At 34.4% G+C, this 14,397-nt stretch overlaps 1 protein-coding gene across 1 annotated transcript in view; it reads right to left on the bottom strand.

The window, feature by feature from the left end:
• LOC106468976 (adhesion G protein-coupled receptor L4-like) overlaps positions 1-14,397 on the bottom strand; it is a 36,253-nt gene that overhangs the window by 18,023 nt on the left and 3,833 nt on the right. The window contains exons 4-10 of the mRNA XM_022397374.1: positions 10,797-11,231; positions 9,551-9,685; positions 8,576-8,778; positions 6,785-6,922; positions 4,313-4,407; positions 2,759-2,978; positions 500-635 (exon numbers count right to left, since the gene is read on the bottom strand). Coding sequence (XP_022253082.1) covers positions 500-635; positions 2,759-2,978; positions 4,313-4,407; positions 6,785-6,922; positions 8,576-8,778; positions 9,551-9,685; positions 10,797-11,231 — 1,362 coding nt within the window. The remainder of the gene's footprint in view (positions 1-499; positions 636-2,758; positions 2,979-4,312; positions 4,408-6,784; positions 6,923-8,575; positions 8,779-9,550; positions 9,686-10,796; positions 11,232-14,397) is intronic.

The raw sequence follows: 14,397 nt of genomic DNA on the forward strand, positions 1-14,397 counted from the left end.
TTTGATGTCCAAACTGTTGTTAATAAAAAAAACTCTCTACAACTCATCCTGTACCTGGTACTTGAATACCTTATTAAATCACTGTCCTGAGTGTTTTGATGTCCAAACTGTTAATAAAAAAAGCTCTAAGAAAAACTAAAACGTAAAAACCACACAAGTTGATGATTTACTGTTACGCTTGTAACAATAACTAAAACGTATAAACTACACCAGTTGATGCTTTACTGTTACACTACTAACGATAACTAAAACGTATAAACCACACAAGTTGATGATTTACTGTTACGCTTGTAACGATAACTAAAACGTATAAACCACACCAGTTGATGCTTTACTGTTACACTACTAACGATAACTAAAACGTATAAACCACACCAGTTTATGCTTTACTGTTACACTACTAACGATAACTAAAACGTATAAACCACACCAGTTGATGCTTTGCTGTTACATTAGTAATCATAACTAAAACGTATAAATCACACCTGTTGATGCTTACATGACTGTTTAGGTTTTGGTTTTCTGCTTCGGAAGAACTTGTCGTTCTTGTAAGCCACAAACTTGATCCTCACTTCTCCAATTACGTCCGCTTCAATTGTTTTAACAGCTTCAATAGGAACGAAGATTAACGATTCCTACGAGAGGAAGAGTTTTCTTTTAATCATTCAAAACTGGTTAAAACTTCCAATAATTTCATCTTCAGATTAGTGCGTACATAGACCACAATATGGATTATCCCAAGAAAATAATCCACTGGGACAATGGAATAAAATGTATAATGTGTAAAATTATAGGTATGGAAATATTAAACAATTTTAGAACTAAGTTATAGGCTTATAATGCTAGAAGTCGGTGTTCGATTCTTAATATGGCGAGAGCGCAGATTCTCTACTCTCCAGCTTTGTACTTAACAACAGCAAATATTTAGGCTTAATATTAGTGAAATTGCATATTTTTTCCACATTGCTCTTAACTTGGCCATTCCGTATTTTAAGGGACATGGCAAGGCCTGGTGGTTAGGACACTCGACTCGAAACCTGTGAGTTGCGAGTTCGAACACCATCACCGAACATGGTTGCCCTTTCAGCCGTGAGGAATATAATGTGACGATCAATCCCGTTTTTCCTTGTTAAATAGTAGCCCAAGAGATGGCGGTGGGTTGTGTTGACTAGTTGCTTTCTCTGTAGTCTGTCGCATCTAACTTAGGGGGCGGCTAGCGCAGGTAGCCCTCGAGTAGTATTGCATGATATTCATCAAACAAATCGGACTTCAAAATAACATTTCTGATTTATCCTTCGTCTCTCACAAATCACTACCTACGAGGCCTTTCTTTTAATACCATAACTCGTGAGCTAGGCTGGACAAAGAGAAACAAGTGTTTTTTTCTGAAACATACAATATTGGTTTCCAATTCTTCTAAACAAAATTGCCTTTAAACCATAACTTTGAAAATAAACATATAAATAAATGATTAATAATGTTTATTGTGACTGGAGTTTTAACAATCTTCTGGTCAGTGATTTAACTGGATATTTGGTAAGCTCATATCTGACTAAAACAAAGTGTGAGGTTGTCTTTTAACCCTCTATGTACCATGTCAGTTTTCACCCTAATTATTCCACCTCCTATTGTACTCCAGTCTAAGATAGTGTTGTGTTGAACTAACTATATATTTAGACACCTGACAACAAAGAGCCACTTAATACTTGAAAAACAACACACTTTATTACAGGAGATGTGGAATCGAAGCTGTTGCTTGCCATATTACAGAAGATGTGGAATTGAAACTGTTGCTTGCCATATTACAGAAGATGTGGAATTGAAACTGTTGCTTGCCATATTACAGAAGATGTGGAATTGAAACTGTTGCTTGCCATATTACAGAAGTTGTGGAGTCGGAGCTGTAGCTTGGCCATCTGTTCACTTGTGTCTGTCTCCGCAGTGATGTTTCATCTTCACATTCTTACTCAAATGAAGCGTTCCTTTCTTCCTCTGACTTGTTCTTCAATTTGATCAGCATCATTTTCATATTCTGATCCCTACTTTTTTTCCATGTCGGTTATTTTATCTTCTCCAAACCCTTAGATAATGGCTCTACACGACATTCTTGTATCCCCAATTTCAGCGAGATGTCTAACAGAATCACAATTAATAGAATCTGCACTTGACTACATAGTAAACAATGACAAGTGAGGCTGCTCATTGGCTTAAAAACCATCTTTAAAACTGCTTCTAGAATGTTTTAGACAATTTCCAGAAAATTCTCTGGGTGGGGCTTTATAACTTGCTCCAACATTTCATGGGCAAAGTTACATCATAGATGTAAAACAAGAAGAGTTATAAACTCACCTCAGGAGTATCAGTACAAAAAGCAATCAAGACACGTGGGATTGAAACGGTACTCAGTTTTAGTTACTAAAGTTTCTATTACTGAATCACAGCCACTGTGTCTCAATCAGTGCTAACTGATATAGATTTTAAGTTGAGTCAGGTGAAAATACAGCTCAGATGGTATAACTAGGGTTAAGTTCAGTCAAAACCAAGAGAAAAGTACTTAAACAAAAGACTTAACTTACAAATAAAATTCTTATAAGTTTAAGTTTACTAACCCCAGTTATTTACCTACATCTATCTCCCCCTCTCCCACTGTCTCAGCTGTAAGCGTGAGGATTTATAACTATATAAATTGCGGGTTAAATCCCTACAATGGAACAGCGTATCTAGCCCATTAGGCTTAACAACAAAAACAATTATTCACCTGTTTCTTTTTTTCGTTATAGTTGGTCTTTTCTGAGAAATTTCGGGATTCAGAGCCATTGGATAGTGTTGTTGAAAACTTCAAAACATTCCTCGCGCTCGTGGAGAGTCCTGGTGCCCAGGATAAGGCCTTCAGCGCAATATTGTCCGTTTCGAGTGAAATACTCTTTCCTTCTTCAAGCTTCACCTCGGATGTGTATTTGTCTACTACGTTACGTAACCTAGAAAGTTTATGGAGAAAAATTATGGCACTACAAGGAAAGGATAAATAACTCCATAGTCACCCAATATGGCACTACAAAGGTTAAATAACTCTAAAGTCACCAATATGCCACTACAAAGAAAGGTTAAATAACTCCATAGTCACCCAATATGGCACTACAAGGAAAGGTTAAATAACTCTAAAGGCACCAATATGGCACTACAAAGAAAGGTTAAATAACTCTAAAGTCACCAATATGGCACTACAAGGAAAGGTTAAATAACTCTAAAGTCACCAATATGGCACTACAAGGAAATGTTAAATAACTCTAAAGTCACCAATATGGCACTACAAGGAAAGGTTAAATAATTGAAACAAAAGTACTTCGCACCACCGATTATAAAATTAAAAACAGCTAAATCGAGGTTTATAAAAAACATAAAATATTACGAAGTTTCACCAAGTTAACATAAAAAACAAAGTACTACGACATTTCACCAAGTTATAACGTGAAATATTATCATGAATGTTATCATGCTCTTTAAAAATAGGTGTTTTATTTTTTTACTTCGTGAGTCACAAACGTAGCCAAAAGTTCAATCGTACATAAACTTTATGTTTAAAACAACCAACAAAGTTTTACATGATTCGAAATAGTTTCTTGCACTTGTAAGGTTGGGCGTGGCTTATTGGTTAGCGTGCCTAGCTGCGGTTCGAACCTGCGATAATCCGCTGAACAAGCCAATCCAATTTTCTAGGCGCTAGATGCTGCTGACTGTATGCTCTTTCTATGGGCAACAGTTCCAAATGAAAGACGAATGTGAGTGAACTTTGGGGTCTTAGATCTGTGGCTATTTAACCCATTTGTCACATAGGTGTTTCTCAAGTTAAAAATGCCAAACCCGTTGAAGAAGGGCTAAATTTTATCACAAAAAAAAATCATTTTGCTTTTTTTAATCACCATTCATTACACTCTCTGCTGGAGATTTTGAATAGTCGTAATGTGATCAACCCCGGATCAAAGAGTAATGGGCCTCAAAGCCATTACTAACAGGAAAATCTCGAGATCCCCAGTGTCCCTGTCTTTTACCAGTGATTATAACCTAGGGACAGGGACACTGGAAATCTCGAGACTTTTCTATTAGTGATTATTACCCGGGAAGTCTCGAGATTTCCAGTATTCCTGTCTTCTATCAGCGATTATTACCTGAGAAGTCTCGAGATCCCCAGTGTCCCTGTCTTCTATCTAACAAAGCCACAGCCGTAGTGACAAAAAACTATACCTAGTATAATTTAAGCAAAATTTCCATTTTCTTAACTAACAACTTTAGAAAGATGTTTTTAAAAATTAACCTGTTAGAAGTGGTCCCGTTATCGTCTGCTTCAGTTAGAATGCTTTCGTTTAAAGCTAAAATGTTGCTGACGACGGACAACATATTCTGTGCGATCTGAAAAACAACAAACATATGTCAACTTGGTAACTAAAAAAAATAAATAACAACACCAATATAAAACAAAACAACATCATGATCTTTTGTTTTAGCCTAACAGGTAGTGAATTGGAACTTCTTAATTAACGTAAATATTTTAAAAAATATTAGTAAATTAGTAACGTCAGTGCTTCAAATCATATATATAAATATTGGTTCACTGTGGTGAGTAAAAGACCAGTTAAAATACCACATATATAACATACACTCCACCATTACAACAAATCAAATATTGTTTTTCAAAGTTACTGGTGAGGGCTCGAGCTCCCTGAAACCAGTATAACTCAGCGACAAGTGGTGAGTTAAATGATAATATTCTTCGTATTTATTTTTAATATAAAAATATATTGTTACGACAGCGGAAGTCACGTGACTCTGGTAACACGTGATGAATTTCTCGAATGATCATGAATGATCGAAGAGGCCCGACTGCATTCGAGACGCCCCCTTTGTTAGTATATAAGCCTGGCAGAGAAGCCAGCGATAGATAGATAATTAAGGAAGCGAACAGTAGTGACGGTAAGTAAAGTGTGTGAATCATTGTGATTTATAGCGTGTATTATAAAAGTAGTTAAGTTTAAAGTGACGAAAAACGTACTGATTGTGAAAGTACTGTTTGTATCGAGGAAGAATAAACTGGTTTAACCAAGAAAGGAATTGTATCGCTTAAGTTCCTCGGAAAGAATTTATACCGGAAATTATCAAACAAGCAGATAGGCAACAATATTTAGACATAGATATTTAGATATAGACATGAACTGGTAAAGCTTGTTTTTTTCCCCCTTCAGATAATACTATTAGGTAAAATATACTCCAGATTTCCGTAAATACTTGAGTTTGTGAACACAGAATGACTTGTTGAGCATAAAGTCACGGTGTTATGTTTTTTCTTCAATATTCAAATAATAATTTCAAATTGAAAGGTTGTCCTCACTTTTGATGAGAGTTTTCAGTTTTAATTACGAAAACAATGAATAATTTCGTTGTCCAATCATAGATTGGCTGAGCGTTGTCTCGTGGTTGTTACCAGAAGATCCTAGGTTCGAGCCGTGATATGCCGCTGAACATGATATGCACCTTCAGGTGTGGTAGCGTGCGTTATAAAAGAGACATTCAGTCATGATATTCGGTTAAGGGTAGTCGTGTAGGTGGTGGGTGGTTCTTACTAGTCCTCCTTTGTCGTTAGCAGTTCTAAATTAGAGACGTCTCAGACTTGGTCATTTAGCACACGTATTTTACTTGTGAATGTCTTACCTGGTTTAGGGACTTCCAAAGATAAACTCAAACTATACTACGTTTATTACCTACTAAGAAAGCAGTCTTAAGGTAACTTAAGAAGCCTTTATATTCTGAGAACATTAAAGAGGCAGAAGCAAACTTACGTACAAACAAGTTAGTACATCGTATTTTCTACGTACATTGGTTGATATACGTTGGTATATCATCTTTTCTACCTTCTAGCGGTTGACACGCCATATCTTTACCCGTAAGTGATTGATACGTCATATTTTCACGTGTTTGCATATATTACGAGAGAAAAAATAGAACAACAAAAACCGCGTAGATGCAAACCTGAAAGTAAACATTTGATTTACAAGTTACAAACATCCATGTTAACATGCTATTGTGAATTTCTTACTTCATATCCTGCTTGTACTATATTTATGTTACAAAAATACTTCCATAAAACAGGATCGAAATTTTCAAAGGGAATACTTTGAGTTTTTTATAATCTTTAAGAGTTCTTGCATTTTTAAATGAATTTCAAAGGGGATACATTGAGTTCCTTTAACAATATTTAAAGGATTGTGAGCTTGTCGATGAATATCAAAGGGGGATACATTGAGTTCCTTTAACAATATTTAAAGGATTGTGATCTTGTCGATGAATATCAAAGGGGATACATTGAGTTTCTTTAACAATATTTAAAGGATTGTGAGCTTGTCGATGAATATCAAAGGGGATACATTGAGTTCATTTAACAATCTTTAAGGGATTGTGAGCTTGTCGATGAATATCAAAGGGGATACATTGAGTTCCTTTAACAATATTTAAAGGATTGTGAGCTTGTCGATGAATATCAAAGGGATACATTGAGTTCCTTTAACAATATTTAAAGGATTGTGAGCTTGTCGATGAATATCAAAGTGGATACATTGAGTTCCTTTAACAATATTTAAAGGATTGTGAGCTTGTCGATGAATTTCAAAGGGGATACACTGAGTTCTTTGAACAATCTTTAAGGGATTGTGGACTTGTCGATGAATTTCAAAGGGGATACACTGTGTTCCTTGAACAATATTTAAGTTCATACATTAGGTATACAGAAACGTACCTTCTTATCATCTAAAGCAAAGTTTAAAATGTTCTCGATCTGAGTAGTTGCTTCTTGAAGTTTCTGCGGGCTGATGTTAGCTGGATCGTCTGTGAGGAACATCAACTCCTCTGTAATTTTTTCTGCATGCTGAAAACTCTGAAAAATAGGCTGAATGAAGTTAAAACTGTATGAAATATAAGCTGGTGATTAATACCCTTTAAAGAAAGGTGGACAGATGTTTAAAAGTATGAAAAGTAGACAGAGTGGTGTTTAAAATGTATAAAAAGCAAAGAGGTACTTAATACCTTAGAAATAAAGAAAGATGCGTTCTCAAACCTGAACAATAGGCAGAACTTTGAAAAATAGACAGAGTTAAACTGTATAAAAAAGGCAAATAGATGCCTAAAATTCTTAAAAATAGACAGACAGAGCTTAAACCTCAAATGTCGAGGAGCCTGGAGATAGATTATCGCTGTTTTGAACTAAGAAAAGAGAGAATTATGTTGAAAAGGTGAATAACCTTTAAGAATTCTTACTAATAAGCTGTGAAGCTATTTGTGAAAAACATAGTTGATTAGTCCTATCTAATTTAAGTTAGTGAATTCACAATTTATTGTACTTACCTTCCAAGATTCGGTAAAAACAGTAATTAAGACTTTTAATGGCATGATACAGCTTCATTCATTTTTAATATATATACATATTTTTCATAATTTAAGAATCGGAGTGCTAAGCCTTCCTCAGAGGTTATATTGAAAAGTTTGGATATGGCTTCCTAAATGAGAACTTAAAAAATTATTTGACATCCATTTTTACACCCTAATTTGTTACTTCAGAGCGACTAACGTTTTGATACTTGTGTTTCTAAGTACTTAACAAAATACACTTAATTTAACAACATTAACAGTTATGGTTGGAATGCCTTTTACACACTGGCGAAGCATGCTTATAGTTATACTTGTCATAAGACATTAGTATTAGGCCTGTTATATTATTAAACACTACATACTTTATTTAATCCATTAGGGATTTCTAAGAATTAGAAGAGTGTTTCAAATAGCTTATATAAATGGTGTTCCGACCACTGTTTTTTTTTTTTCATCTCAGCCGCCTTGAAGAGCTTTGAATTGAGCGAAACGTATCGTCGGTAAGGGATATGACAAATATGGTGTGTTTGGAAAACTGCTAACTCTTGGAAATCCCCAAAGGGCTCTATTAAGAATATAGTGTTTAAAATGTATTAGGTCTAATACTAATGTCTTATGATAAGTAAAATTAGATTCAAGAATGTTTTATATTATTTTTGATATAGACTGAACTTTTTAAACACATGTATCGATCGATGTTCGATTAACTGATGACATTGTTCCTCGGTATTTTCAATCGGATTATCAAACTTTTAAAATATCGGATAGCTCCTGATGGAGCTGTAATGGCGAAATATTGAGTCAGTAAAGATGTAAGTCGTTATTTTGTTTATTTTGATGTTGTTTCTGACAACAATTGATCTTCCTATATTAACCATCCGCCTCTTCATTAGGACTAACTAACAACTGATCCGTTGAATATTGTTACAACACTTGGTCCGTTTGACATTTCTATCAGTTAACAGTTCCACATTACTAGTATAACCTAGTTATACTGAAATATTCCCAACAACATCAGCTCAACAATCATAAAGTTAACCCTAATGTTAAAAATGGGCAAATACACCAGTAAACCAAACCTAATAGAGTTTGATCTAAACAATCACAATTACCATTAATAACTTCGTGGTTAAAAACAACTGTAATAATATGATATACAAACCTCGTCCCTGCAGTTTTTAACCTGCGTAGGCCCCCATTCAACCAAGCCGCTGGTCAAAAAGTGACAAAACCTCTGAACGTACCCCTCTGATTCTGGGTGCAATACACCGTAGGGGCATTCCGTAACAGCTAACTTCCCGTGATCTGTTGCATTCCAGTACACAACTCCTTTGCCTGTTTCTTCTGATGAGGCAGGACACTGTGCTGAATTCAAAGATACCACCCCACAGGAATATTCATAATATTCGAAAAATACACACACACACATATCTCTAAAATTTTCAGTGAAGAAAGAACTGTTTGTTTAACATTGTTTCGTGGTAAACCTAATATGTGATATTAGTAGTATTGTTTAACATTGTTTCGTGGTAAGCTTAATATATAATATTAGTAGTACTGTTTAACATTGTTTCATGGTAAGCCTAATATGTAATATTAGTAGTATTGTTTAACATTGTTTCATGGTAAACCTAATATGTGATAATAGTAGTATTGTTTAACACTGTTTCGTGGTAAGCTTAATATATAATATTAGTAATACTGTTTAACATTGTTTTATGGTAAGCATAATATATAGTATTAATAGCTTGGTGACTAATTTTTTTGGATATTTCTAAACAGCATACAATATATAAATTAAACAAAACTCGGAAAATTCTATTTGCAATTTCCCATCATGTTTGAAATAGCCTTACAGTTGCTTGGAATCATTGTTAAGCAATTTTGAGATTAATAAAGTTAAACTCGTATTTTAAAATTTTTCTCTACTTAATTTTTAATGACAGCAGAAAAAGTCTTAAAAGGTTTCATTCCGTCGGGTTGGTCATGTAGTTTGACCAGTTCATTCCGTCAAGTTAGTCATGCCGTTTCACCAATTCAGTAAGATTATAATTCATCAAAAATTCCTACTACCTCATCTGGCTGGTTTATCAAATTACAATAAATGACCGTTATAAGCATGTAATGTACTTCCTACCTGGTACCTCGCACATGTCGCCATGGTAACCTAGAGTACAATAACAAGTAAACCTGTTGACCCCATCTTCACACCTTGATCCATGGAGACAGGGATTAGAGTCACACTCGTTTACGTCAACTTCACAGTGTTCGCCTTGGATACAAAGAAGTTCATCATCACCCACGTGATACTCAAGTTTAACTCACAGCCAAATACAACAAAGTTTTTACACTGTGCATTTTTAAAGGAAGAAATAAATGTGTGTTGCCACCGTTTCGGCAAAATGATCTTCATCGCCAACCATTGACTAGAAATGAATAATTTGTGAAAGATCTTAAATTTTCGATAATGATCTGCTTGATTGTTAACAGTAGAATTAATACCATAAATTTAGGTAGGCTTAAGTTCATGACTAAAAATTTGAATTCAAACCAGAAATTTAGGGTTAAGTTCATGGCTAAACATTTATATTCAAGACAAGAATATAAGGTTAAGTTCGTAGCTAAACATGTATATTCAAAACAGAAAGTTAGGGTTAAATTCGTGGCTAAACATTTATATCCAAACTAGAAATTTAGGGTTAAGTTCACGGCTAAACATTTACATTCAAAACAGAAATTTAGGGTTAAGTTCGTGGCTAAATATTTATATTTAATATGGATATTTAAGGCGAATTTCATGGCTAAACATTTATATTGAACCAATTACACTGTAAGACTACGTTCCTTAATAGTTGTTTCATCTTCCAAAGATGATTTTAACATTGGAATTACCAAAGAGGTCTATATGACATTGACTTTTTGACCACTTTTTCGTTCTTTTTTTTTTCAAACTATTTACATACCAATTTACTTATCAGCTCAGGACTTAATAGCATAATATTCACACACACACATACACAAACATAAATAAATGAAAATACCACCACTGTTGTAGTTCATCCCACTAATAATATATTTTAAATAGATAAAATAAGTGACATCACCCAATTATTATTATTTTATTTTTTTTTGGTGAATTCTTTACAGTAAAGATTGTAACAAGCAAAAACATAAACTTACTCAATATGATGCTATATGTATACCCCACTGGCAATAAATGATATAATAGGAGTATTTAACTTGAGAGTTGAACCAGTGTTTTAAAATATGTAACCTCTGGTCTACAGTGTCTATTAGATAACTTAAAACTTCAGATTTCTGCTTACTTTCAAGTCAGCCGCTAATTGATGTAAACCTAGAACTGTTACTAAACATACACCTACCTCCGTAACCAAGGCTACATTGACATGTAAACTGATTAGAAGTGTTGTGACACGTGCCTCCGTTGTGACAAGGGCTGGAGAAGCAAGCATTAAAATCGTGGCAAGTCCTGCCGTAGAACCCTGGGGCACAAGCACAAGTGAAAGTGTGGCTAGCAGAACTCTGACAAGATGCGCCATTTTCACACGGGGAAGGTCGTAAAGCGCAAGGGTTGAATACAGTACAGTTCTGGCCAGAAAAACCGATGGGGCATTCACAGGTGTAACTCTTGTTAGAAGTAGGCCTGCAGATCCCAAAGTTCTCGCAGGGGTTCCAGGAACAAAGGTCAAACTGATCACAATAGTCGCCATAGTAACCGATAGTACATTCACATCTGTACCCAGGGGCTTCATTGATCACGTAGCAGTCCCCGTTTTGACATATGTTCAACAGGCAGTCTGCAGTTTAAACGATATTGGTTTTAATGCTCCAACATAGAATATAGAAAATACTTACAAACAATAATACTATTTTAAAGACAATTATTATGGTGTGAACGCCATTTTTTCGAGCTGAAAAAACATGATTATACTTGTCATAAAACATTCACATTAAGCCTATTATAAATTTAACACTTAATTCTTTATCTAGTTTTTAGGGGTTTTTAAGAATTAGAAGAGTGTATAATAATAGTATTCCAACTACACTAATGTCGTCTTATCCATTGCTGATGACGCATTTCGCTCAATCCAGAGCTCATTAGGCCAACTGGGAAACAACACACATAGCAGTGATCGGAACATTTGTTACGACAAAATTCTTTATGTTGTGAATGCCTTTTCTAAGCTGGCGAAGCATGATTATAATTAACTATAATGTATAATGAAGAGGAAATTGATAATTGGTTTTTTGATACTCCAGCTATTCATTCGTCTGTGAACTTATAATGACTAATTATATGATTTAACTTTATAAAAAGAGTGTAAAATAACCTATTATATCGCTGGATGTATACGACGTTTATTAAATAATTGAGTTTTCATGTAGATTTTATTGAAACTGTTTATAGTTTTTCCACTCTCGCTTTCATTGGCAATACAGCATATATTTCATTTTAACAACTACGGTACTAATCTTTACGCCCTTCTTTAACCACCTTACTGATCTTTATGGCCTTAAATAATATTACTGATCTACTCACCCGTCTTAAACAATGTAATTCATTCTTCTTCAACAGTGAATCATTAGTGATATTTTCATATGTCCCTTTTAAACAATATTACTGATCTACTCGCCCGTCTTAAACGATGTAATTCATTCTTCTTCAACAGTGAATCATTAGTGATATTTTCATATGTCCCTTTTAAACAATATTACTGATCTATTCACCCGTCTTAAACAATGTAATTCGTTCTTCTTCAACAGTGAATCATTAGTGATATTTTCATATGTCCCTTTTAAACAATATTACTGATCTTCTCACCCTCTTGAAACAATGTTATTTACTTTATACTTTTCTTTAGCAATAGATAATTACTGATCTTCTCACCCTCTTGAAACAATGTTATTTACTTTATACTTTTCTTTAGCAATAGATAATTACTGATCTTCTCACCCTCTTGAAACAATGTTATTTACTTTATACTTTTCTTTAGCAATAGATAATTACTGATTTTCTCACCCTTCTTAAACAATGTTATTTACGTTACACTTTTCTTTAGCAATAGATAATTACTGATTTTCTCACCCTTCGTTATTCACTTTAAACTTTTCGTTAATATCAGATGATAATTGATCTTTTCATATGACCTTCTTAAACAATTACTGATCTTTTCACAATTTTTCAGCAATACTAACGTTCTTTTCACCCTTTTAAGATCGTCATTAATACAGCTAAGTCATTCCATAATTAAACAAACATTACGCATTGTTGTACAGAGTTTTGGATACATTATATTAAAATGATTTAGGAGCTTCTCTACATCGTTACAGTCCATGTCGCCACGTAAGGTCGTGTTCTATTTCACGATCGTGCATCTTGACATTAGTCCTGCAGGGTAGCTTCCATTGTAAAAGGTTTTATTGTATGGTTATCCTCTCTAAAGCACACCACTCCTCCCGGCAGGCTTTCCATGACAGTAGTTTCAAGCGCCCTCTTCAACTTTCAAATTTCACAGAAATCCGTAGGTGTTGCATCCGGCTACTTGATCGGTATATCTTCGTATAACATAAGTACCCATTTCATTCTCCAGTTGCTTAAGGTATATGACAGTTGAATAGGATGTATAGCTGGAAGTCTTATATTCGTTAACCTATACCCCATTGTCCTCGTTTGTTGATGAAGATGCTTTTGCCTGAGCAACTTTCGCTACTGACAGTTATGTTCAAATATTCTCATGTGTTACAAGACTCCGCACTTTGCTTACCACGGCTGAGATATGACTTGTTGCAGGTCTTTTTTAGGATGATCCTGGTTTCCCAACTTGATCCATATTTTTTGTTTTCCTGCCATTAAATACAAGAGATATTCCCGCCTTGGAAATTCTCAATCCTCGATCTGCTTTGTTTGTGTTTGTAGTTAAGCACAAAGGTACACAATGGGCTATCTATACTCTTCCCACCACAGGTATCAAAACCCGGTTTCTAGCGTTGTAAGTCTGCAGACATGCTGCTGTGCTACTGGGGGCGCCCTAATCTGCACACATCTTTATTATTTTAATGTATGAATATTTTTCGTTGGAAAGGGCTGTTGCATACCCTTCCCAAAAACATTCAATTTTCACTAGCATCACACTTCCTACAAAATGCCAAACAATATCAAAACGTAGTTCTGAAACATACTATACTACCTCAACTTTAATATCGGCCGTGATTGTCACATGACTTCAGGATTTCATATTCAAAATCGTTTTAATATAATGTATTAAACCCTCTGTAGGCTATACTTTTAACTTAAGACGTTTCATGGGTTTATATTGTTGTTTGGCCCTAGGGAGGTCTGATGTAATTTACTGGAAGTCAATTAATCACTGAAACGTTCTTGAATGTTTGTGAAGAGATTTGAGATTAAAAAATGAATTGCGCTAAAATAAGTTGACTCACGATTTTTGAGTTTGTCAGTAAGTTACATTGAGTTTAAAGTATTGAGATATTATTTGATGGATTTTGATAGCCGATTAGCTCAGATTTGGATTTTTTTTCTCGACAAAGTCATAAAATGTGTGTTGTACATTCTGTAGAAAGCGAAAAACCAGCGATTAATCTAAATTTTTACATTAGCATCTACTATGAATTTAGGCCTATCAGTTAACATTAGTTAAGCTAAAGTATAGAACGGAGAAATAAAACACTTCCGTAACCATTATGTCGATTGGACTTTGTATCCTGCTTTTTACTGAGTAATTAAAATAAAACCTCCGCATAATAAAAACTATTACTAAAGTAGATATATATGTACTTTAGTAATAGTACTGTTACGTCTCCGTTTGTTAATTGATTTTTCCGTAACTTCGTTCCGATGAAACTTTAGCGACACAAGTCCTTACTTAATAAAACTGGTTTATTCTTTCCGAATATAACTTTACGATACACTTAATTTCAATATTCGCGCTAAAACAAACACTG

This window comes from Limulus polyphemus, unplaced genomic scaffold (assembly GCF_000517525.1).
Source record: "Limulus polyphemus unplaced genomic scaffold, Limulus_polyphemus-2.1.2 Scaffold3245, whole genome shotgun sequence".
NCBI classification, from domain to species: Eukaryota; Metazoa; Arthropoda; class Merostomata; order Xiphosura; family Limulidae; genus Limulus; species Limulus polyphemus.